The sequence below is a fragment of the Salvelinus fontinalis genome, chromosome 35 (genome assembly GCF_029448725.1).
Source record: "Salvelinus fontinalis isolate EN_2023a chromosome 35, ASM2944872v1, whole genome shotgun sequence".
NCBI classification, from domain to species: Eukaryota; Metazoa; Chordata; class Actinopteri; order Salmoniformes; family Salmonidae; genus Salvelinus; species Salvelinus fontinalis.
The window spans coordinates 418,029-443,224 of record NC_074699.1 but is presented as its reverse complement, the minus strand read 5'-3'; the positions used below and the strand labels follow the sequence as shown (position 1 = coordinate 443,224).

General features: G+C 45.3%; 1 protein-coding gene across 1 annotated transcript in view; it reads right to left on the bottom strand.

Moving 5' to 3' along the window:
• Positions 1 to 2,950: 2,950 nt before the first annotated feature.
• The window catches only part of otog (otogelin), a 125,042-nt gene continuing 102,796 nt past the window's right edge, over positions 2,951 to 25,196 (bottom strand). Inside the window, exons 41-56 of the mRNA XM_055898895.1 lie at positions 23,531 to 23,751; positions 22,427 to 22,565; positions 21,333 to 21,521; positions 20,789 to 20,998; positions 18,947 to 19,051; positions 18,431 to 18,535; positions 15,678 to 15,779; positions 15,472 to 15,570; positions 15,221 to 15,261; positions 14,601 to 14,676; positions 14,276 to 14,454; positions 11,178 to 11,282; positions 10,279 to 10,398; positions 10,064 to 10,109; positions 6,139 to 6,218; positions 2,951 to 5,746 (exon numbers count right to left, since the gene is read on the bottom strand). Coding sequence (XP_055754870.1) covers positions 5,546 to 5,746; positions 6,139 to 6,218; positions 10,064 to 10,109; positions 10,279 to 10,398; positions 11,178 to 11,282; positions 14,276 to 14,454; positions 14,601 to 14,676; positions 15,221 to 15,261; positions 15,472 to 15,570; positions 15,678 to 15,779; positions 18,431 to 18,535; positions 18,947 to 19,051; positions 20,789 to 20,998; positions 21,333 to 21,521; positions 22,427 to 22,565; positions 23,531 to 23,751 — 2,018 coding nt within the window. The 3' untranslated portion in view covers positions 2,951 to 5,545. The remainder of the gene's footprint in view (positions 5,747 to 6,138; positions 6,219 to 10,063; positions 10,110 to 10,278; positions 10,399 to 11,177; positions 11,283 to 14,275; positions 14,455 to 14,600; positions 14,677 to 15,220; positions 15,262 to 15,471; positions 15,571 to 15,677; positions 15,780 to 18,430; positions 18,536 to 18,946; positions 19,052 to 20,788; positions 20,999 to 21,332; positions 21,522 to 22,426; positions 22,566 to 23,530; positions 23,752 to 25,196) is intronic.

Sequence of the window (25,196 nt, the reverse complement as noted above, 5' to 3'; positions counted from 1 at the left end):
ATGGCCCACTTCTGCTCTTGATGTATGAGTTGATGACTATTCCTGTTCACCCCATGAGTCACCGTGTGTCCTGCCACATTCAAATCAGATCAACTCTCTCTCTCTTTTTCTCACTCTCTCTTTCTCTCTCTTTCTCTCTCTCTCACTCTCTCTCTCTCTCTCTATTTCTGTTATTTTTCTGCTTCATGGTCTTACGCATACAAGTTGTCAGATAACATCTATCTGTCTGGTGAACTGACTAGGTGTCAGATAACATCTATCTGGTGAACTGACTAGGTGTCAGATAACATCTATCTGTCTGGTGATCTGACTAGGTGTCAGATAACATCTATCTGTCTGGTGAACTGACTAGGTGTCAGATAACATCTATCTGTCTGGTGAACTGACTAGGTGTCAGATAACATCTATCTGTCTGGTGATCTGACTAGGTGTCAGATAACATCTATCTGTCTGGTGAACTGACTAGGTGTCAGATAACATCTATCTGTCTGGTGAACTGACTAGGTGTCAGATAACATCTATCTGTCTGGTGAACTGACTAGGTGTCAGATAACATCTATCTGGTGAACTGACTAGGTGTCAGATAACATCTATCTGTCTGGTGAACTGACTAGGTGTCAGATAACATCTATCTGTCTGGTGAACTGACTAGGTGTCAGATAACATGTATCTGTCTGGTGAACTGATTAGGTGTCAGATAACATGTATCTGTCTGGTGAACTGACTAGGTGTCGATAACATCTGTCTGTCTGGTGAACTGACTAGGTGTCAGATAACATCTGTCTGTCTGGTGAACTGACTAGGTGTAAGATAACATCTATCTGTCTGGTGAACTGACTAGGTGTCAGATAACATCTGTCTGTCTGATGAACATGTTGATCAAGGTAGACTGCATATTGACCACAGGAATCCCAAACAGATATAATATTTGACTTAAACCCTTGCTTACTGTATATGATCAGATGTATGTCTGTATTATGTGAGGCGATACTTAAAAATGACATGGAGCTTATTTGTTATTTATTTTTGGGGGTTTTTACAATATGTTGTGTAAAAATTATGATATTTTTTTTCTAAATTGGGGGGCCAAGTAAAATCAGTTGTTATAAGAGGTCACCCAATCAAACTGTCACTACCACAACCACAGAAAGACCTAGTTTTAGAAAGATGTCCCACTGCAGAAAATGGCACTACAGCAGCGCTGTCCATTTTAGTGATGAAAGGGCTTTGCTTGTGATGACTGTAGGCTTTAGTAGCAACGAACCTGATTCAACCCTGATTGAACTAATCCACTAATTATGGTCTTTAATCAATTGTTAATTAGTTGAATCAGGTGTGTTACTGCATTGGCTGGTGCTAAACCCTGCACCAACCACTGTCAGACCAGCCCTACTACACCAGGTAAGATGACCCACCCGTGTCCTGTAGTGTGGAGGGCTATAGACGCCCTCTGACCGTGACCAGCAGAGGGCCCTCCGCTGTGACTAAACTGTACCGCTGACCCACAGCCAGTACCACAACCAGTCTTTGTTTTTAGAATCCTATGAATAGTATTTCAAATCCAAAATAGAATCAGAACCTATTGACATCTACATAGATCGGATCATTAGGTTCATTAGTCTATAATATCACAGCTCACATGCTTTTAGATACTCCTAGGAATAGAATCAACTAGATTATGAGCCCGGTGTCAGCCTCGGTCATTTAGTTCATTCATCTGGAGATGCGGAGGGGTAAATATATCCATAACAATCCCATCCACACTCCAACACTGGAATGTGAGATGTAATCTACACCTCAAATTAGGCTGTCAGAATTCCTCCTTATTTAACTTAATTGACTTTCAATTTGAATGTAATTATTTCTGTATAACCTACACTTTCTCACTCGGGAACTTCTAACGGGGGTGTGGCTTTGTGACAATGATCAAGAGCAGCTGCTCACCGATTTGACGGCTCTGACGCAGTTCCACCTCCGACACCACCACAACATCAGCTACAGTATGCAGGTGTCAGCTATCGGTTAACGCTGGATCTGATTGGTATGCAGGTGTCAGCTATCGGTTACGCTGGATCTGATTGGTATTCAGGTGTCAGTTATCGGTTAACACTGGATCTGATTGGTATGCAGGTGTCAGATATCGGTTAACACTGGATCTGATTGGTATGCAGGTGTCAGATATCGGTTAACGCTGGATCTGATTGGTATTCAGGTGTCAGTTATCGGTTAACACTGGATCTGATTGGTATTCAGGTGTCAGCTATCAGTTAACGCTGGATCTGATTGGTATGCAGGTGTCAGCTATCGGTTGACGCTGGATCTGATTGATTCTAGGCCTAGACTAGACTCATGGGGAAATTAATGTAATGCCCTCATTCAATCCGGTGTGTGTGTCATCTCTGAGGGTGTGGTTAAACCACAAGGTTAACCCTGCTCCATGCAGTGTAACTCTATTAGAGACAGAAGAAGTAGCAGTGTATTGGTGGAGGCACTCTGCTTTGACACACATCAGTCGTAGGCACTGTGTCTGCTAAAATCCCTTGGGCTCCCGGGTGGGGCAGCGGTCTAAGGCACTGCATCTCAGTGCAAGAGGTGTCAACTGCAGTCCCTGGTTGGAACCCAGGCTGTATCCCATCCCACAGGACGACACACGTCCAGGTTTGACCGGGGTAGGCCGTCATTGTAAATAATATTTTATTTTTAACTGACATGCCTAGTTAAATAAAGGTTAAATAAAATAACAAAAATCTAAAGCTCCAGCATGTTCCCTGTAGGATGATCAACTAGTCTATTGTAATGTGCTGATACACTAAATATGACTAAAGTAACCAACATGTAGCCAATACTGACCAAAACATGATGTGTCCTGAATATCAATCTACACACAAAAACATGTACACTGTATAACATTAGAAACATCTATACAGAAATCAGTCAGGATAAATCAGGGTTTTCTAAGGAAATATTTATTGAAAATTCAAATGTACATTTAGTATGGTACACGTTCAGTTTCACTACACTAACCTGTGGGCGTTGTTTCATATCCCCAATAATAACACAATTCAACAATTAGCTTTACAATGAACTTAACTTATTGAAAACACGTTAAGCATAAGCAATCACAACTCTTATTATTGACACCACACATTTCACAAAATTTGTATTATGCTGTGAATATTTATTTGTTAAAAATATGTATACGATCAAGTGACAAAAAAACACATTTTGAAGATGTAAAAACGGGAGACCTTATTGTCAACCAAGTTACTGTATTATAAACAAAGTGATTTCAAAAAAGCGATTCTTTCAACCTCTCAGTAAAAATCCATTTACATTGTTTTCCCCCCTAACATTCTCAATTTCAAAAAATGTCCACAAATTAAAGTTGTTAAAAAAAATAATAACTTCTGGTCTGCAACCAAACCAGTTTTGGCTTGTGCTAGTGTCGATTAAATATATCAGGACCAAATGCTTGACAAAACTGTGTTGACAAAAATCACCAATACCAAAATAATGAACGCTGTGCTAAGTTGAACAGAAAATAAATAAAGTGCTCGACATACAGCTTGATTCGTAATTATTCAGCAACACCTCTAGTATGGTTACATTAAGCATATTTAATATCACTTGATATACAGCAGATTGAAGTGTTAAAACTCTCTAAAAGTATTACATCTAAATATATATATATTTTTTTAAATGTAAAAATATTTACTTCCACAAAAGGCACAAAGACAGGGAATGTATTTATGTACAAAATGAGGCACAATTTGATGTCTGAATTCAGTGTTAATGTTGGACTAAATACTCTCACGTTTTACCTACATATAGAGTGGGGCTGGCTTCGAGTCAGATCTAATTCCTACACTAGGTATGTACGCCCCACAAGGCCACAGTTCGATACACAAAATGGATACCACATACTTGCGGGGCTGCACACGTTTGCTTATTTTTGCTACACAGTTTCACCATTTTGCATATCAGTTAGTTGTAGTTATTGTGTATCAGCTAGTTGTAGTTATTGTGTATCAGCTAGTTGTAGTTATTGTGTATCAGTTAGTTGTTGTGTATCAGTTAGTTGTTGTGTATCAGTTAGTTGTAGTTGTTGTGTATCAGTTAGTTGTAGTTATTGTGTATCAGTTAGTTGTAGTTATTGTGTATCAGTTAGTTGTAGTTGTTGTGTATCAGTTAGTTGTAGTTGTTGTGTATCAGTTAGTTGTAGTTGTTGTGTATCAGTTAGTTGTAGTTGTTGTGTATCAGTTAGTTGTAGTTGTTGTGTATCAGTTAGTTGTAGTTATTGTGTATCAGTTAGTTGTAGTTGTTGTGTATCAGTTAGTTGTAGTTGTAGTGTATCAGTTAGTTGTAGTTGTAGTGTATCAGTTAGTTGTAGTTATTGTGTATCAGTTAGTTGTAGTTATTGTGTATCAGTTAGTTGTAGTTATTGTGTATCAGTTAGTTGTAGTTATTGTGTATCAGTTAGTTGTAGTTATTGTGTATCAGTTAGTTGTAGTTATTGTGTATCAGTTAGTTGTAGTTATTGTGTATCAGTTAGTTGTAGTTATTGTGTATCAGTTAGTTGTAGTTATTGTGTATCAGTTAGTTGTGGTGTATCAGTTAGTTATTGTGTATCAGCTAGTTGTAGTTATTGTGTATCAGCTAGTTGTAGTTATTGTGTACAAGGACATTTCAAAGTGACCCCAGACGTTTGAATGGTAGTGTATGTGTAGTACAATACACTTTGGAGTTGAATTTAGCTACAGTACTAAAGCTGTGTATTCTTAATGTCAACGAAAACATACTCAAATTATGTTTCAAATTGTTGTGGCTTTTTGTGGACTTGACCACGCCTCTGAAAGAGCTACCAATGAGATATATGAAGAGTAACAAACTGTGAAATACACCATTTCCAACCGAAACTGAACCTACAGCTCTGGATACACAAAGTTACCTGACATCTAGACTGACTCTCAGAGATAGAAATGCAGAGTTTAAATAAAGAGAAACAAAAAACAACAACATGAAGTGTAACGATGCCTTTTGGTTAGGTAGGATGACAGCCATTCATAGCTTCCTCCTCCTCTCAGCCTGTATAGACGCCATCATGTGCTGTGTTCATACACATCCCTACCCACCTTCAACTGCCCAAAGCCCCAAACCCACTCAACCATACACATCCCTACCCACCTTCAACTGCCCAAAGCCCCAAACCCACTCAACCATACACATCCCTACCCACCTTCAACTGCCCAAAGCCCCAAACCCACTCAACCATACACATCCCTACCCACCTTCAACTGCCCAAAGCCCCAAACCCACTCAACCATACACATCCCTACCCACCTTCAACTGCCCAAAGCCCCAAACCCACTCAACCATACACATCCCTACCCACCTTCAACTGCCCAAAGCCACAAACCCACTCAACGTATACCCAACCTTCTCTTGTCCCTCTGACATACAATAGTAGTGTCTCTGCAGTGTGTGTGTGTGTGCGTGTATATGTAATTTGTGTTCATACGGTCATGTGTGTGTCTCTTTGTGGCCACTAAGACCACTGGCAGGAGCAGTCGGTGGGTTCCTGTATAGAGTAGTTGACCCACGTGGAGTTGCCACTGCAGTAGAGCTGCACGGAGCGCCTCTGCAGCCCCATCTCACGGCAGCACTTACAGAACCTGGCGTACGTGTTGATGTTGTAGTTGTAAATACTGGCCGACGGACACTTCCCGTCACATGACACTATGTTGACCTGGAGGAAAAACCAACAACAAAATGTAACAAGGGGGATGTAATGCTAAATGTGAATATCCTAATCCTGCCGACTACGCCAAATGTAGCATTCAGAACAGTTCGTAGCTGATCTACGCCTTGTAAAATGACCGTACCTCTTTAATCCAGGTGGCATAGATGGGCTATGAATTATCCTTAATGCTACATAAAGATTAGCTTTTTATTGCGTTTTTTTTTTAAGACATCATGATAAAAGCCGTTATCGTGATGAAGATGTGGCACAATAATCTATGACGGGCTTGACCCTCCTACTCATCCCGAAACAAGTTTCCCAGACATAGTGCTGTTCCTACATTTTGATGTAACATTTATTTAACCAGGTCAGAATCAATTAAGACAAAAAAAACGTACCGGTCTGTTACTGCGACAGTCGTTCTTCCGTATCGTCATCCTTACTGTCACCTTCTGACAGGACTTCCCATCTTCTTTACCTGCAGGGTTCACAAATACAATGACCACACATCACATCAGTCTTAATCTGGTTCTGACCACACATCCCATTAGTCTGGATCTGGTTCTGACCACACATCCCATCAGTCTTAATCTGGTTCTGACCACACATCCCATCAGTCTGAATCTGGTTCTGACCACACATCCCATCAGTCTGAATCTGGTTCTGACCACACATCACATCAGTCTGAATCTGGTTCTGACCACACATCACATCAGTCTGAATCTGGTTCTGACCACACATCACATCAGTCTGAATCTGGTTCTGACCACACATCCCATCAGTCTTAATCTGGTTCTGACCACACATCACATCAGTCTGAATCTGGTTCTGACCACACATCCCATCAGTCTTAATCTGGTTCTGACCACACATCACATCAGTCTGAATCTGGTTCTGACCACACATCCCATCAGTCTGAATCTGGTTCTGACCACACATCCCATCAGTCTGGATCTGGTTCTGAAGAACAACCATTAGACCAGAACTCTGATCTGCCAGCCGTATAGAAAGGAAGTATAAACCATGAAGGAATACATGAACAGAGAGAGACGGAGGGAGCAAAAACAGTACAACTTGTCATGCTGTCAGAAGGTAAATTGGACATAAAGTAACAAGGCTTTGGTTAGCTACAATACCCCACGACGGCACTGTTGTTCTTAATATGAAATGGTTTAGGGAGGCCAGAAATATTTCATTCTTCAATATCAATTGTATGAGAGGTCTGCGATGCATAAGCCTATTGGTTAATCCTCTGTGTAGACGAGATGTCAGTGTCAACAAAAAAACAACATGTTGACCAACGGTGTAATTCCATCACGGAATTCTTTCCCCCACGTAGCGGCCCAGTCAATCAACCAACATGTGTTACTAAGAACTCTATGTGATAACACGTTATTACCCTCTGTACCTATTGACAAGGGTCTACTTTCAACTACTTCAAGCAGAAGACATAATGTTGACAATCTAACGGTTATAAGACTGACATTATGTGTATGCCATAATATTTTTTTGCAATAGTTCATGACCCCCAAAAAAAGAAGCATGACAAATGACATATCCCTGTTACAATGCATGGAGCTAATGTAATCTCTTACATTTATCGCCTAGTAACACGGATACGTCAGTTATCGTAAGAGTGAAAAGCCCACTATAACCTCTAATAAAAGTATAACAGATACCCTTTCACCAGAGTCCATCTAGTACTTGTTAGCAGGTGATGTTAATGTTTGGGTAATATGGCATAAAATATTTCAGTGCTACCGCACATCATTTTTCAGGAAGACTAGGATGGGGGAAACTATGCAAGTATTAAATACATAAAGAGGATCACGCAATTATTTTATAAATGGATACAAATTTATACCATATTAGCCAAAAACATTAGCGCCAGTCCAAACCTCCACACCAGTGTACAGCAGTACTAAAAGATGACCTACTACAGTCCAAACCCCCACAGCAGTGTACAGCAGTACTAAAAGATGACCTACTACAGTCCAAACCCCCACACCAGTGTACAGCAGTACTAAAAGATGACCTACTACAGTCCAAACCCCCACAGCAGTGTTCAGCAGTACTAAAAGATGACCTACTACAGTCCAAACCCCCACACCAGTGTACAGCAGTACTAAAAGATGACCTACTACAGTCCAAACCCCCACAGCAGTGTTCAGCAGTACTAAAAGATGACCTACTACAGTCCAAACCCCCACAGCAGTGTTCAGCAGTTCTAAAAGATGACCTACTACAGTCCAAACCCCCACACCAGTGTTCAGCAGTACTAAAAGATGACCTACTACAGTCCAAACCCCCACACCAGTGTTCAGCAGTACTAAAAGATGACCTACTACAGTTCAAGACACACCCCATGCAGACGTCTAAACGACTGCAGACTACTCGGCCACTACCAACAGTACATTGTTGGCGATCAACAATGCACTGCCCCGACAGTGCAAAATGGGGAAAGATTTAGCTGTGTCATGTGATCCGCAGAGGACAATTGGAGGAAAAATGGCAACAAAATAGTGGATGACAACAAAAAAATGCGTTTTGTTTTTTAGAGTCTGTTTTGACTTGTCCTGTACTGTAATTGTTTCTGTAAAAAATATAAAGGGAGTACATTGTTGGATATCAACAATGGTGCTGGCAAGCCTCGTTGTCTCATAGAGCTCTATATCAATGACGGGTACCTCGTTCACAGTTTGTGTTAACTGTGGGTGTCAGGGGACTAACAGGGAAGGGAAAGAGAGAATATCCGGTACCTGGGGGGGGGTTGGTACATGATGGTCAGCTTGCACACGGGAACACACAAAAATGAAGAGAAGTAACACAGCTCTATCTATCTAGTTCTATATGCTTTTCAATGAAGTTACCGTAAATACTGTAGTAGCATTTATATGTACAATACTGGGGGTTGTTAAAACTGTTGGTTTACATTTGTACATTGGTGTGTGAACCAATTCATGTATGGATGTTGAATTCCTCTGGCAGTGACAGTTACATGGATGTCAGATTAGATTATGTTGGTTATTTTCACTGAAAAGCATCTGTTCCTATTACTTTGAATAGACCCTTTGGGGGGGGGGGGCATAGGAGCCACAACATCATATTGCTGTAGGTATTGCCTAAAACAGTAGGTAGTTTCCGCAAATGGGGGGGAAAATCTATTTTCAGCATAAGCGGAGTGAGAAAATGTCTGATTGAAGTGGTGAGGTCATAAACTGAAGGACAAACATGTACTGGGAAACACACGTTAACAGACAAACAAGTAACAAAGATTACCTTCAGTAGAAAAAGGTGGGGAGAGACTAAACATGGGCGCACAGGAAGAGACTAAACATGGGCGCACAGGAAGAGACTAAACATGGGCGCACAGGAAGAGACTAAACATGGGCGCACAGGAAGAGACTAAACATGGGCGTACAGGAAGAGACTAAACATGGGCGTACAGGAAGAGACTAAACATGGGCGTACAGGAAGAGACTAAACATGGGCGTACAGGAAGAGACTAAACATGGGCGTACAGGAAGAGACTAAACATGGGCGTACAGGAAGAGACTAAACATGGGCGTACAGGAAGAGACTAAACATGGGCGTACAGGAAGAGACTAAACATGGGCGTACAGGAAGAGACTAAACATGGGCGTACAGGAAGAGACTAAACATGGGCGTACAGGAAGAGACTAAACATGGGCGTACAGGAAGAGACTAAACATGGGCGTACAGGAAGAGACTAAACATGGGCGTACAGGAAGAGACTAAACATGGGCGTACAGGAAGAGACTAAACATGGGCGTACAGGAAGAGACTAAACATGGGCGTACAGGAAGAGACTAAACATGGGCGTACAGGAAGAGACTAAACATGGGCGTACAGGAAGAGACTAAACATGGAGATACAGGAAGAGACTAAACATGGAGATACAGGAAGAGACTAAACATGGAGGTACAGGGAGAGACTAAACATGGAGGTACAGGAAGAGACTAAACATGGGCGTACAGGAAGAGACTAAACATGGGCGTACAGGAAGAGACTAAACATGGGCGTACAGGAAGAGACTAAACATGGGCGTACAGGAAGAGACTAAACACGGGCGTACAGGAAGAGACTAAACACGGGCGTACAGGGAGAGACTAAACATGGGCGTACAGGGAGAGACTAAACATGGGCGTACAGGGAGAGACTAAACATGGGCGTACAGGGAGAGACTAAACATGGGCGTACAGGAAGAGACTAAACATGGGCGTACAGGGAGAGACTAAATATGGGCGTACAGGAAGCTACCCAGAAACTATAGCTGGACAGGTTGTCTTTCTCTTTACTCACATGTCTTGCAGCATCCATCCATGTAACTTACAATGGTTCCACCAATCTAGAGTGGAGACAACAGTCACATCTCAGGGGTTAAAGGTCAACTAAATAACATCAGAGAGAGGTAGTAGTGTTACAAAGAATGACCAAAACATATGTGTGTGTGTGTGTGTGTGTGTGTGTGTGTGTGTGTGTGTGTGTGTGTGTGTGTGTGTGTGTGTTAACCGTACCTTCATACACTCTGTCTGGTTGAAGGGTGGACAGCTGAATGAGTAGGACACCAGGGTAGGGCCTGACAGTGTGTCGGTACAGTCATACTTCATACAGTCTGACACCCACGACTTCCCAGGCTGAAACATCAATACAATCATCCAGATCAATACAATATTACTTTACCTTGATGATCTGCAGTGTTGTTAACCTGAGGGTACCTGGCCTATCACAGGGTAGTACCAGGACTGATTAGATAACCTGGGGGTACCTGGCCTATCAGAGGGTCTGATTAGATAACCTGGGGGTACCTGGCCTATCAGAGGGTCTGATTAGATAACCTGGGGGTACCTGGCCTATCAGAGGGTCTGATTAGATAACCTGGGGGTACCTGGCCTATCAGCGGGTCTGATTAGATAACCTGGGGGTACCTGGCCTATCAGAGGGTAGTACCGGGACTGATTAGATAACCTGAGGGTACCTGGCCTATCAGAGGGTAGTACCGGGACTGATTAGATAACCTGGGGGTACCTGGCCTATCAGAGGGTAGTACTCGGACTGATTAGATAACCTGGGGGTACCTGGCCTATCAGAGGGTAGTACTAGGACTGATTAGATAACCTGGGGGTACCTGGCCTATCAGAGGGTAGTACTAGGACTGATTAGATAACCTGGGGGTACCTGGCCTATCAGAGGGTAGTACTAGGACTGATTAGATAACCTGGGGGTACCTGGCCTATCAGAGGGTAGTACTAGGACTGATTAGATAACCTGGGGGTACCTGGCCTATCAGAGGGTAGTACTAAGACTGATTAGATAACCTGGGGGTACCTGGCCTATCAGAGGGTAGTACTAGGACTGATTAGATAACCTGGGGGTACCTGGCCTGTCCAGAGGGTGAACCATTGCTGTACTGTACCTTGTAGAGGAGTGCAGTACCGTTGTCATTGTGGTAGAGACAGGAGATGTTCTTGCAGACACCACAGCACATCGTTTGGTCTTTGGGAGGGATGTATATCTGGTTCTAAAAGATAGTACAGGCCTACAGTAACATATACACTGTAGTAATAGTTATAGTATATATATATATATACATATATATATATATATACATACATACATACATACATACATACATACTACCGGTCAAAAGTTTTAGAATATCTACTCATTCAAGGGTTTTTCTTTATTTTTCATATTAACTACATTGTGGAATAATAGTGAAGACATCACAACTATGAAATAACACTTATGGAATCATGTAGTAACCACATTTTTTTTTAAACAAATCCAAATATATCTTACATTTAAGATTCTTCAAAGCCACCTTTTGCCTTGACAGCTTTGCACACTCTTGGCATTCTCTCAACCAGCTTCACCTGGAATGCTTTTCCAACAATCTTAAAGTAGTTCCCACATATGCTGAACACTTGTTGGCTGCTTTTCCTTTATTCTGCAGTCCGACTCATCACAAACCATCTCAATTTGGTTGAGGTCGGGCGATTGTGGAGGTCATCTAATGCAGCATTCTATCACTCTCCTTCTTAGTAAAATAGCCCTTACACAGCCTGGAGGTGTGTTGGGTCATTTTACTGTTGAAAAACAAATGATAGTCCCACTAAGCCCAAACCAGATGGGATGGAGTATCACTGCAGAATGCTGTGTTAGCCATTCTGATTAAGTGTAAATTGTAAATAAACCACCAACAGTGTCACCAGCAAAGCACCCCCACACCATAACACCTCCTCCTCCATGCTTCACGGTGGGAAATACACATGCGGAGATCATCTGTTCACCCACACAGCGTCTCACAAAAACACAGCGGTTAGAACCAAAAATCTCCAAATTGGACTCATCAGACCAAAGGACAAATTTCCACCGGTCTAATGTCCATTGCTCGTGCCCAAGCAAGTCTCTTCTTGTTATTGGTGTCCTTTAGTAGTGGTTTCTTCGCATCAATTTGACCGTGAAAGCCTGATTCACACATTGAGATGTGTCTTACTTGAACTCTGTGAAGCATTTATTTGGGCTGCAATTTCTGAGGCTGGTAACTAATAAATACAGGGTCTTTCCTGTGGCGGTCCTCTTGAGAGCCAGTTTCATCATAGCGCTTGATGGTTTTTGCGACTGCACTTGAAGAAACTATCAAAATTCTTGAAATGTTCCGTATTGACTGACCTTCATGTCTTAAAGTAATGATGGATTGTCATTTCTCTTTGATTATTTGAGCTTTTCATAGTAAAAAGTAAAGAAAAACCCTTGAATGAGTAGATGTTCTAAAACTTTTGACCGGTAGTGTGTATATATATACATAAACTCAGCAATAAAAGAAACATCCTCTCACTGTCAACTGCATTTATTTTCAGCAAACTTAACATGTGTAAATATTTATATGAACATAAGATTCAACAACTGCGACAAACTGAACAAGTTCCACAGACATGTGACTAACATAAATAGAATAATGTGTCCCTGAACAAAGGGGGGGGGGGGGGGTCAAAATCCAAAGTAACAGTCAGTATCTGGCGTGGCCACCAGCTGCATTAAGTACTGCAGTGCATCTCCTCCTCATGGACAGCACCAGATTTGCCAGTTCTTGCTGTGAGATGTTACCCCACCAAGGCACCTGCAAGTTCCCGGACATTTCTGGGGGGAATGTCCCTAGCCCTCACCATCCAATCCAACAGGTCCCAGATGTGATCACTTTTTGCCAGTCCTGTCTGGTCCAGCGATGGTGGGTTTATGCCCATAGGTGACGTTGTTGCCGGTGATGTCGGGTGAGGACTTGCCGTACAACAGGCCTACAAGCCCTCAGTCCAGCCTCTCTCAGCCTATTGCGGACAGTCTGAGCACTGATGGAGGGATAGTACGTTCCTGGTGTAACTCGAGCAGTTGTTGTTGCCATCCTGTACCTGTCCCACAGGTGTGATGTTCGGATGTTCCGATCATGTGCAGGTGTTTGTTACATGTGGTCTGCCACTGCGAGGATGATCAGCTGTCTGTCCTGTCTCCCTGTAGCGATGTCTTAGGCGTCTCACAGTACAGACATTGTAATTTATTGCCCTGGCCACATCTGCAGTCCTCATGCCTCCTTGCAGGGACCCTAGGCATCTTTCTTTTGGTGTTTTTCAGAGTCAGTAGGAATGCCTCTTTAGTGTCCTAAGTTTTCATAACTGTAACCTTAATTGCCTACCGTCTGTAAGCTGTTAGTGTCTTAACGACCGTTCCACAGGTGCATGTTCATTAATTGTTTATGGTTCATTGAACAAGCATGGGAAACAGTGTTTAAACCCTTTACAACAAAGATCTGTGAAGTTTAGATTTTTACGAATTATGTTTGAAAGACAGGGTCCTGAAAAAAGGACATTTCTTATTTTCCTGAGTTGATATATTCATATATACTGTAGTACGAGTAATAGTACCTGTATTAGCAATACTAGCAGTAGGCTACTGCTGAATAGTGACAGCAGTAGTAGCATTTGTAGCAGTTGAGGTATCAGATACTAGCAGTAGGCTAGTAGTACTGAATAGTGACAGCAGTAGTAGCATTTGTAGCAGTTGAGGTATCAGATACTAGCAGTAGGCTAGTAGTACTGAATAGCGACAGCAGTAGTAGCATTTGTAGCAGTTGAGGTACCAGATACTAGCAGTAGGCTAGTAGTACTGAATAGTGACAGCAGTAGTAGTGTTTGTAGCAGTTGAGGTATCAGACGCTAGCATTAGGCTAGGAGTACTGAAGAGGGACAGCAATAGTAGCATTTGTAGCGGTTGAGGCATCAGATGCTAGCAGTAGGCTACTGCTGAATAGTGACAGCAATAGTAGCATTGGTAGCAGTTGAGGTATCTGATGCTAGCAGTAGGCTAGTAGTACTGAATAGTAACAGCAGTAGTAGCATAAGTAGCAGTTGAGGTATCAGATACTAGCATTAGGCGAGTAGTACTGAATAGCATCAGCAATAGTAGCATTGGTAGCAGTTGAGGTATCAGACATTAGCATCCTGATGCTAACTGACTAACCGGTTGGCACTGAGCAGAGCAGTTGGTGGTGGCGGTGCGGAGGTGGTGGAAGCCCGTGGTGGGATCCAGACTGTGGCTACACTGGGTGGTGAGACACACCCCCTCCTCACTGTGATCCACGAGGGTCTGTCCCGGACGCATAACACCCCGCTCCCCGTCCACACACACCGCCTCACGCACTGTAAGAGAGGTACAGACACAGACATGCATGAACACACATTAATTGAAAATGTACTATACATGAACACACTTGTATAATACGAAATATGAAATTATAGTACAATGGAAAAGGTGGGTTACTGTCTAATGATACCCGTGCACTTACCACAGTTAAATCTCTTACAGGAACACTGGTTAGTTGGGTCTGTTAGGAAAGCCCTGTCCACCTGCATGGTCTCTCCCTATTCAGAAGACAACATGTCAGCCAGCGAACAGCACAGCTATACAGCACAAACAAACACAGAGATACACATCCATTACAGATAACACGGACACATCCACTACAGAGATAACACGGACACATCCATTACAGAGATAACACGGACACATCCATTACAGAGATAACACGGACACGTCCACTACAGAGATAACACAAACACATCCACTACAGAGATAACACAAACACAACCACTACAGAGATAACACAAACACAACCACTACAGAGATAACACAAACACAACCACTACAGAGATAACACGGACACAACCACTACAGAGATAACACAAACACAACCACTACAGAGATAACACAAACACAACCACTACAGAGATAACACAAACACAACCACTACAGAGATAACACAAACACAACCACTACAGAGATAACACAAACACAACCACTACAGAGATAACACAAACACAACCACTACAGAGATAACACGGACACAACCACTACAGAGATAACAGGAACACATCCATTAACATGTGGAATCATACAGAAACCTACCAGAAGACATTTTGGCTTCGACAGTGTGTCACACGCACACTCTGAAAAAACAGGGAAACAAAAAAAAATATATATCATTTATGCTTTTTTGGGGGGAAATGAATAAACTACATGAGAGTTAGTGATTCAACTGGAGGCCAACAGTTTGTTACGTGATGGAGGACACACGTTCCCCTATTACGTGATGGAGAAGGACACACGCCCCCCCTATTAACTGATGGAGTAAGAAACAGAAAGGGGTGCTACTTTACCGCAGGTGTGCAGGGGACAGCAGTGGTCTGGAGGGGACACGGTGACAGCAGACATCCCCAAGGGACATGACAACTCAGCACACCGGTACGGCTCACACACTGCACACACACACAGGAATCAGAGACACTGTGACTGTGTGTGTGTGTGTGTGTGTGTGTGTGTGTGTGTGTGTGTGTGTGTGTGTGTGTGTGTGTGTTGTACTCACCACAGTGGTAGACAGGACAGCAGAGGTCTGTACTGTTGGCGTCCACTGTCAACACCTCTCCATCCTGGCAGTTTGGAACCACCTCCAAACATGAACCACACACTGGAGAAAGGAGACATATCAACACACTGGAGAAAGGAGACGCATCAACACACTGGAGAAAGGAGACATATCAACACACTGGAGAAAGGAGACACAGCAACACACTGGAGAAAGGAGACACAGCAACACACTGGAGAAAGGAGACATATCAACACACTGGAGAGAGGAGACATATCGACACACTGGAGAAAGGAGACGCATCGACACACTGGAGAAAGGAGACGCATCGACACACTGGAGAAAGGAGACGCATCGACACACTGGAGAAAGGAGACGCATCGACACACTGGAGAAAGGAGACGCATCAACACACTGGAGAAAGGAGACGCATCAACACACTGGAGAAAGGAGACGCATCAACACACTGGAGAAAGGGGACACATCAACACACTGGAGAAAGGAGACGCATCGACACACTGGAGAAAGGAGACACATCAACACACTGGAGAAAGGGGACACATCAACACACTGGAGAAAGGAGACACATCAACACACTGGAGAAAGGGGACACATCAACACACTGGAGAAAGGGGACACATCAACACACTGGAGAAAGGGGACACATCGACACACTGGAGAAAGGAGACACATCGACACACTGGAGAAAGGAGACACATCGACACACTGGAGAAAGGGGACACATCAACACACTGGAGAAAGGAGACACATCAACACACTGGAGAAAGGAGACACATCAACACACTGGAGAAAGGGGACACATCAACACACTGGAGAAAGGAGACACATCTACACACTGGAGAAAGGGGACACATCAACACACTGGAGAAAGGAGACACATCAACACACTGGAGAAAGGAGACGCATCAACACACTGGAGAAAGGAGACACATCAACACACTGGAGAAAGGAGACACATCAACACACTGGAGAAAGGAGATATCCACACACTGGAGAAAGGAGACACATCAACACACTGGAGAGAGGAGACACATCAACACACTGGAGAAAGGAGACACATCAACACACTGGAGAAAGGAGACACATCAACACACTGGAGAAAGGACACACATCAACACACTGGAGAAAGGACACAGCAACACACTGGAGAAAGGAGACATCCACACACTGGAGAAAGGAGACGCATCAACACACTGGAGAAAGGAGACACATCAACACACTGGAGAAAGGAGACACATCAACACACTGGAGAAAGGGGACACATCAACACACTGGAGAAAGGAGACACATCAACACACTGGAGAAAGGGGACACATCAACACACTGGAGAGAGGAGACACATCAACACACTGGAGAAAGGAGACACATCAACACACTGGAGAAAGGAGACACATCAACACACTGGAGAAAGGAGACACATCAACACACTGGAGAAAGGAGACATCCACACACTGGAGAAAGGAGACGCATCAACACACTGGAGAAAGGAGACACATCAACACACTGGAGAAAGGAGACACATCAACACACTGGAGAAAGGAGACGCATCAACACACTGGAGAAAGGAGACACATCAACACACTGGAGAAAGGAGACACATCAACACACTGGAGAAAGGACACACATCAACACACTGGAGAAAGGAGACACAGCAACACACTGGAGAAAGGACACACATCAACACACTGGAGAAAGGGGACACATCAACACACTGGAGAAAGGAGACACAGCAACACACTGGAGAAAGGAGACACATCAACACACTGGAGAAAGGAGACACATCAACACACTGGAGAAAGGAGACACATCAACACACTGGAGAAAGGAGACACATCAACACACTGGAGAAAGGAGACACATCTACACACTGGAGAAAGGAGACACATCAACACACTGGAGAAAGGACACATCAACACACTGGAGAAAGGAGACATATCAACACACTGGAGAAAGGAGACGCATCAACACACTGGAGAAAGGAGACGCATCAACACACTGGAGAAAGGACACATCAACACACTGGAGAAAGGAGACACATCAACACACTGGAGAAAGGAGACACATCAACACACTGGAGAAAGGAGACACATCTACACACTGGAGAAAGGAGACACATCAACACACTGGAGAAAGGAGACACATCAACACACTGGAGAAAGGAGACACATCAACACACTGGAGAAAGGACACATCAACACACTGGAGAAAGTAGACACATCACACTGGAGAAAGGGGACACCACAGTGACAGAAAAACACAACGTTAACAATGTGTATAATGGCATGATTAATAATAATATTCTGGTTATGTTGTGGGATGGTGCAGGTCTGTTATTTACATTTTTTTTTAGATATATATATATATTTTTTAAATGTAACCTTTATTTAACTAGGCAAATTAGTTAAGAACAAATTCTTATTTACAATGGCGGCCTACGCCGGCCAAACCCAGACAAATTGTACGCCACCCTATGGGACTCCCAATCACGGCCGGTTGTGATACAGCCTGGATTCAAACCAGGGTGTCTGTAGTAACGCCTCAAGCACTGAGATGCAGTGCCTTAGACCGCTGCGCCACTCGGGAGCCCATGGTTGTCATGGTTGTGGTTATGTTGTGGGATGGTGCAGGTTTGTTATGGCTGCGTTGTGGTTGCATTGTGGTCAGGTTGTGGTCATGGTTATGGTTGTGGTTGTGTTGTGGTTGTGGTTGTGTTGTGGTCATTGTTGACTCACTACAGATGTGTGCCAGGCAGCAGCTGCCATCAGCCCTGGTGGCGATGCGGGTCTGGTCCTCTCTACAGGCTGGGATGTCTGACTCACAGCGCTCTGGGTCACACTCTGTACACAACACACACACACACACACACACACACACACACAGAAATACACACACAACACATATTTTAAACATATCTATCTCAATGGCCTAGCATCATCATATAGAATAGTATCATTATATAGCCTAGTATCCTCATATAGCCTGGTATCATCATATAGCCTGGTATCATCATATAGCCTGGTATCATCATATAGCCTGGTATCATCATATAGCCTGGTATCATCATATAGCCTGGTATCATCATATAGCCTGGTATCATCATATAGCCTGGTATCATATGGAATAGTAGCATCATATAGCCTAGTACCATCATATAGTTTAGTATCCTCATATAGCCTGGTATCATCATATAGCATAGTATTATCATATGGCCTAGTGGTGGTGATTATACAGAAGAGAGGCCCTCTCACCACAGACGTAGTCTGGACAGCAGGAGTCCTCTCTGAAGTAAGACACCAGCTTCTCTCCATACTGACACTCCGGGGGGAAGATGTCACACAGGGTCTGGTTACAAACTGGATGACAGACAGACAGACAGACACCATCAGAACAATACAAACCAATCACATTACATCATGGCCACCTAAACATCGTTCCTACATTGTTTAAGTGGAACTCAGGTTCCTGTTGGCATTGAGTTGAGCTCTGAAGTCTTTACGTTCCTTCACAGTTGTTTTCAGGGCCATCAGATTCATTCTTTTTGAGTAGAGGTCAACTTGTTACAAATCAAATCAAAGTTTATTTGTCACGCGCGCCGAATACAACAACAAAAAACAAACAAATAAAGACCTTACAGTGAAATGCTTACTTACTCTAACCAACAGTGCAAAAAAGGTATTAGGTGAACAATAGGTAAGTAAATAAATAAAACAGTAAAAAGACAGTGAAAAATAACAGTAGCGAGGCTACATACAGGCATCGGTTAGTCAGGCTGATTGAGGTAGTATGTAGATATGGTTAAAGTGACTATGCATATATGATGAACAGAAAGTAGCAGTAGCGTAAAAGAGGGGTTGGCGGAACACAATGCAGATAGCCCGGTTAGCCAATGTGCGGGGCACTGGTTGGCCGGGCCAATCGAGGTTGTATGTACATGAATGTATAGAAAGTGACTATGCATGTATGATAAACAGAGAGATAGCAGCAGCGTAAAGGAGGGGTTGGGGGGGCGGGGGGGGGGGGGGGGGGACACAGAATGCAAATAGTCCGGGTAACCATTTGATTACCTGTTCAGAAATCGTATGGCTTGGGGGTAAAAACTATTGGGAAGCCTTTTTGTCCTAGACTGCTTGTACCGCTTGTCATGGGGTAGTAGAGACAACAGTCTATGACTGGGGTTTCTGGGGTTTGACCATTTTTAGGGCCTTCCTCTGACACCGCCTGGTGTAGAGGTCCTGGATGGCAGGCAGCTTAGCCCCAGTGATGTACTGGGCCATACGCACTACACTCTGTAGTGCCTTGCGGTCGGAGGCCGAGCAATTGCCGTACCAGGCAGTGATGCAACCAGTCAGGATGCTCTCGATGTTGCAGCTGTAGAACCTTTTGGGGATCTCAGGACCATTGCCAAATGTTTTTAGTTTCCTGACGGGGAATAGGCTTTGTCGTGCCCTCTTCGCGACTGTCTTGGTGTGTTTGGACCATTCTAGTTTGTTGGCGATGTGGACACCAAGGAACTTGAAGCTCTCAACCTGCTCCACTACAGCCCCGTCGATGAGAATGGGGGCGTGCTCTGTCCTCCTTTTCCTGTAGTCCACAATCATCTCCTTTGTCTTGATCACATTGAGGGAGACGTTGTTGTCCTTGAACCACACGGTCAGGTTTCTGACCTCCTTCCTATAGGCTGTCTTATCGTTTTCGGTGATCAGGCCTACCACTGCTGTGTCATCTGCAAACTTCGTGTTGGAGTCGTGCCTGGCCGTGCAGTCGTGGGTGAACAGGGAGTACAGGAAGGGACTGAGCACGCACCCCTGGGGGGCTCCAGTGTTGAGGATCAGCGGGGCAGATGTGCTGCTACCTACCCTCACCGCTATTCCAGTCTGTGCTAGCAAAACAGTCCTGTAGTTTAGCATCTGCTTCATCTGACCTATTTTTTTTACTATTAAGGTATCTTTACTTTTACTCAATTATTTAAAATCGAGTACTTTCCACCACTGTTTGAAGTTATTTGGTTTAATAAAAATATGTTTTAGGTATATCATATTCAACCTAACTTGAATTGTACAGTGTACTATAGCAATGTGCCAGTTTCTTACCGCAGGCTTTCTGTGGGCAGCAGGAGGTGTCGTCTGCCAGACTGATGACCACTTCCCCGGCCCTGCGGCAGAGCGGCTGAGGCACGGCGGAACAGTTATACTCCACGGGAACGATATTGTCGTTGTCACAGCGATACATACAGCAGCCATCTTTAGACGCCTTCCACACCTCGCCAGGAGCACGGGGTACACCGGAACTGTCCGTACAGGCTGCGAGACACACAGATAACAATGTATTGAAGTGTACCGTGCACTACTCAGATGTTATTACTCAGTGTGACTTACAATAAGTCTATTCCACTAAACACATTTAAGTCATTTAGCAGACGCTCTTATCCAGAGCGACTTACAAATTGGAAAGTTCATACATATTCATCCTGGCCCCCCCGTGGGAATTGAACCCTGAACCCACAACCCTGGCGTTGCAAGCGCCATGCTCTACCAACTGAGCCACACGGGACCGGGTGTTCTGTATCATTTGAATGTTGACCAGTGTTCATTTGATTGTCTGTGTGATGGCGAAGGTAGATCAGTGAAGGCTTACCACACTTCTCAGGGGGGATGCAGAGGGCAGAGTAGGGTCGATGGAGCAGAGTGCCCTCAGGACAGACACATCCCTCTGTCAGGCCTGTACACTGCTCAGGGTCGTGGTCAAAGTCATGGTTGGAGCAGGACTGGGCTGTACAGGTCAGCAGACAGGCCTGGTAACGCAGCTGGTCTGGACACATGAAGGCTGGGAGAGGAGAGAGGTGAGACAACACTGTTTTAAACTGTTCATAAACTGGATCAGAACCACGACAGGCGGCAGAGCTTGATTCAATATTATCATGTCCATAATGCAGAACTTTGTCTTTTGCTTTACACAATGACATTGACTGACAGGGAAACGTTACAGTGTGAGTGTATTGACTGACAGGGAAACGTTACAGTGTGAGTGTATTGACTGACAGGGAAACGTTATAGTGTATTGACTGACAGGGAAACGTTACAGTGTGAGTGTATTGACTGACAGGGAAACGTTATAGTGTATTGACTGACAGGGAAACGTTACAGTGTGAGTGTATTGACTGACAGGGAAACGTTATAGTGTATTGACTGACAGGGAAACGTTACAGTGTATTGACTGACAGGGAAACGTTACAGTGTATTGACTGACAGGGAAACGTTACAGTGTATTGACTGACAGGGAAACGTTACAGTGTGAGTGTATTGACTGACAGGGAAACGTTATAGTGTATTGACTGACAGGGAAACGTTATAGTGTGAGTGTATTGACTGACAGGGAAACGTTACAGTGTATTGACTGACAGGGAAACGTTATAGTGTGAGTGTATTGACTGACAGGGAAACGTTATAGTGTATTGACTGACAGGGAAACGTTATAGTGTATTGACTGACAGGGAAACGTTATAGTGTATTGACTGACAGGGAAACGTTATACTGTAAGTGTATTGACTGACAGGGAAACGTTACAGTGTATTGACTGACAGGGAAACGTTATAGTGTATTGACTGACAGGGAAACGTTACAGTGTATTGACTGACAGGGAAACGTTATAGTGTGAGTGTATGGCTTCGTGTGTCTGTGCTCGGGAAGCCATGTTGCCCGTTAGTACAGTAGAATACAGCCGGTCCTTACGACAGTAGTCTGAGCTCCTCCACTCCATGCAGACGTTGAACTTATGACAAGACGCCACGTAGGCAGCCAACGCTACACACGGGTTGTTGACGTACTCCGCGTCACGAACCCACACCTCACAGAACGTACTGGGAGGAACCTGCGGTACATTACAACAAATACAACATCACCTTTTCTGTTTTCTGTTTAAACACATCTACAGTGCTGTATTGGGATGGGAGGGTGGGTACTGTATCGGGATGGGTGGGAGGGTGCTGTATCGGGGTGGGAGGGTGCTGTATCGGGATGGGAGGGTGCTGTATCGGGATGGGAGGGTGCTGCATCGGGATGGGAGGGTGCTGCATCGGGATGGGAGGGTGCTGCTTTGGGATGGGAGGGTGCTGTATCGGGATGGGAGGGTGCTGTATCGGGATGGGAGGGTGCTGTATCGGGATGGGAGGGTGCTGTATCGGGATGGGAGGGTGCTGCATCGGGATGGGAGGGTGCTGCATCGGGATGGGAGGGTGCTGCATCGGGATGGGAGGGTGCTGCATCGGGATGGGAGGGTGCTGCATCGGGATGGGAGGGTGCTGCATCGGGATGGGAGGGTACTGCATCGGGGTGGGAGGGTGCTGCATCGGGATGGGAGGGTGCTGCATCGGGATGGGAGGGTGCTGCATCGGGATGGGAGGGTGCTGCATCGGGATGGGAGGGTGCTGCATCGGGATGGGAGGGTGCTGCATCGGGATGGGAGGGTGCTGTATCGGGATGGGAGGGAGGGTGCTGTATCGGGATGGGTGGGAGGGTGCTGTATCGGGATGGGTGGGAGGGTGCTGTATCGGGATGGGTGGGAGGGTACTGTATCGGGATGGATGGGAGGGTACTGTATTGGGATGGGTGGGAGGGTACTGTATTGGGATGGGTGGGAGGGTACTGTATTGGGATGGGTGGGAGGGTACTGTATTGGGATGGGTGGGAGGGTACTGTATTGGGATGGGAGGGTACTGTATTGGGATGGGAGGGTACTGTATTGGGATGGGAGGCTACTGTATTGGGATGGGAGGGTACTGTATTGGGATGGGAGGGTACTGTATGACGAGGGAGAGAGAGAAGCAGTGAACCTACAAAAGCATGGCAGGGGCTGAAGGAGGTGTTTCGGAGCATGGTCATACACTGGGAACAGTCGCTGGTGGAACAGTTGACTTCTCTGCGCCGGCTGTGGCTGATGTAACTAGTGGTGTTGGGGACCTGCCAGCTGTCGATGAACACCGCTGGGTCCTCGCTCTCCCCGACTGTCGTCCCATTGGACAGCATCAGGTCGTTGGCCGGGTTACCATCACAGCAACCTGGGGGGGGGGGGGGGGGGGAATAGGGAGAGACACAAGGAGAGCGAGAGAGAGAGAGAGCGAGAGCAAGAGCAAGAAAGAGATGCAGTAAGAGAGCGAGAGCGAGAGGAGCGAGATGCAGTAAGAGAGAGGGAGAGAGAGGAGAGGAGCGAGATGCAGTAAGAGAGAGAGGGAGAGAGAGGAGAGGAGCGAGATGCAGTAAGAGAGAGAGGGAGAGAGAGGAGAGGAGCGAGATGCAGTAAGAGAGAGAGGGAGGGAGAGGAGAGGAGCGAGATGCAGTAAGAGAGAGAGGGAGAGAGAGGAGAGGAGCGAGATGCAGTAAGAGAGAGAGGGAGAGAGAGGAGCGAGATGCAGTAAGAGAGAGAGGGAGGGAGAGGAGAGGAGCGAGATGCAGTAAGAGAGAGAGGGAGGGAGAGGAGAGGAGCGAGATGCAGTAAGAGAGAGAGGAGAGGAGAGGAGCGAGATGCAGTAAGAGAGAGAGGGAGGGAGAGGAGAGGAGCGAGATGCAGTAAGAGAGAGAGGAGAGGAGAGGAGAGGAGCGAGATGCAGTAAGAGAGAGAGGGAGGGAGAGGAGAGGAGCGAGATGCAGTAAGAGTGAGCGAGAGGAGAGGAGAGGAGCGAGATGCAGTAAGAGAGAGCGAGAGCGAGAGGAGAGGAGAGGAGCGAGATGCAGTAAGAGAGAGAGAGAGCGAGAGGAGAGGAGAGGAGCGAGATGCAGTAAGAGAGAGCGAGAGCGAGAGGAGAGGAGAGGAGCGAGATGCAGTAAGAGAGAGAGAGAGCGAGAGGAGAGGAGAGGAGCGAGATGCAGTAAGAGAGAGCGAGAGCGAGAGGAGAGGAGAGGAGCGAGATGCAGTAAGAGAGAGAGAGAGCGAGAGCGAGAGGAGAGGAGCGAGATGCAGTAAGAGAGAGCGAGAGGGAGAGAAGAGAGGAGAGGAGAGGAGAGGAGCGAGATGCAGTAAGAGAGAGAGAGAGCGAGAGCGAGAGGAGAGGAGCGAGATGCAGTAAGAGAGAGAGAGAGCGAGAGCGAGAGGAGAGGAGCGAGATGCAGTAAGAGAGAGCGGGAGGGAGAGGTGATCGGTTGAGGGGAACAGAGGGGGAGAGAAAGAGTGAGAGAGAACATGCGTCGGGGGGCAAGGCCATGGCCAGAATGCAAGAAGGGAGGGATAGTGAGCGGGGAGCCAGAAGATGAACTCAACCCATGGCCCCTACTCAACCCATGGCCCCTACTCAACCCATGGCCCCTACTCAACCCATGGCCCCTACTCAACCCATGGCCCCTACTCAACCCATGGCCCCTACTCAACCCATGGACCCTACTCAACCCATGGACCCTACTCAACCCATGGACCCTACTCAACCTGAATGGTTATAGCAGGTGAGGTCCTAGGGTACGTCCCAAATGGCACCCTATCCCTAGTGCACTACCTTTGAACCCAGGGCCGGGG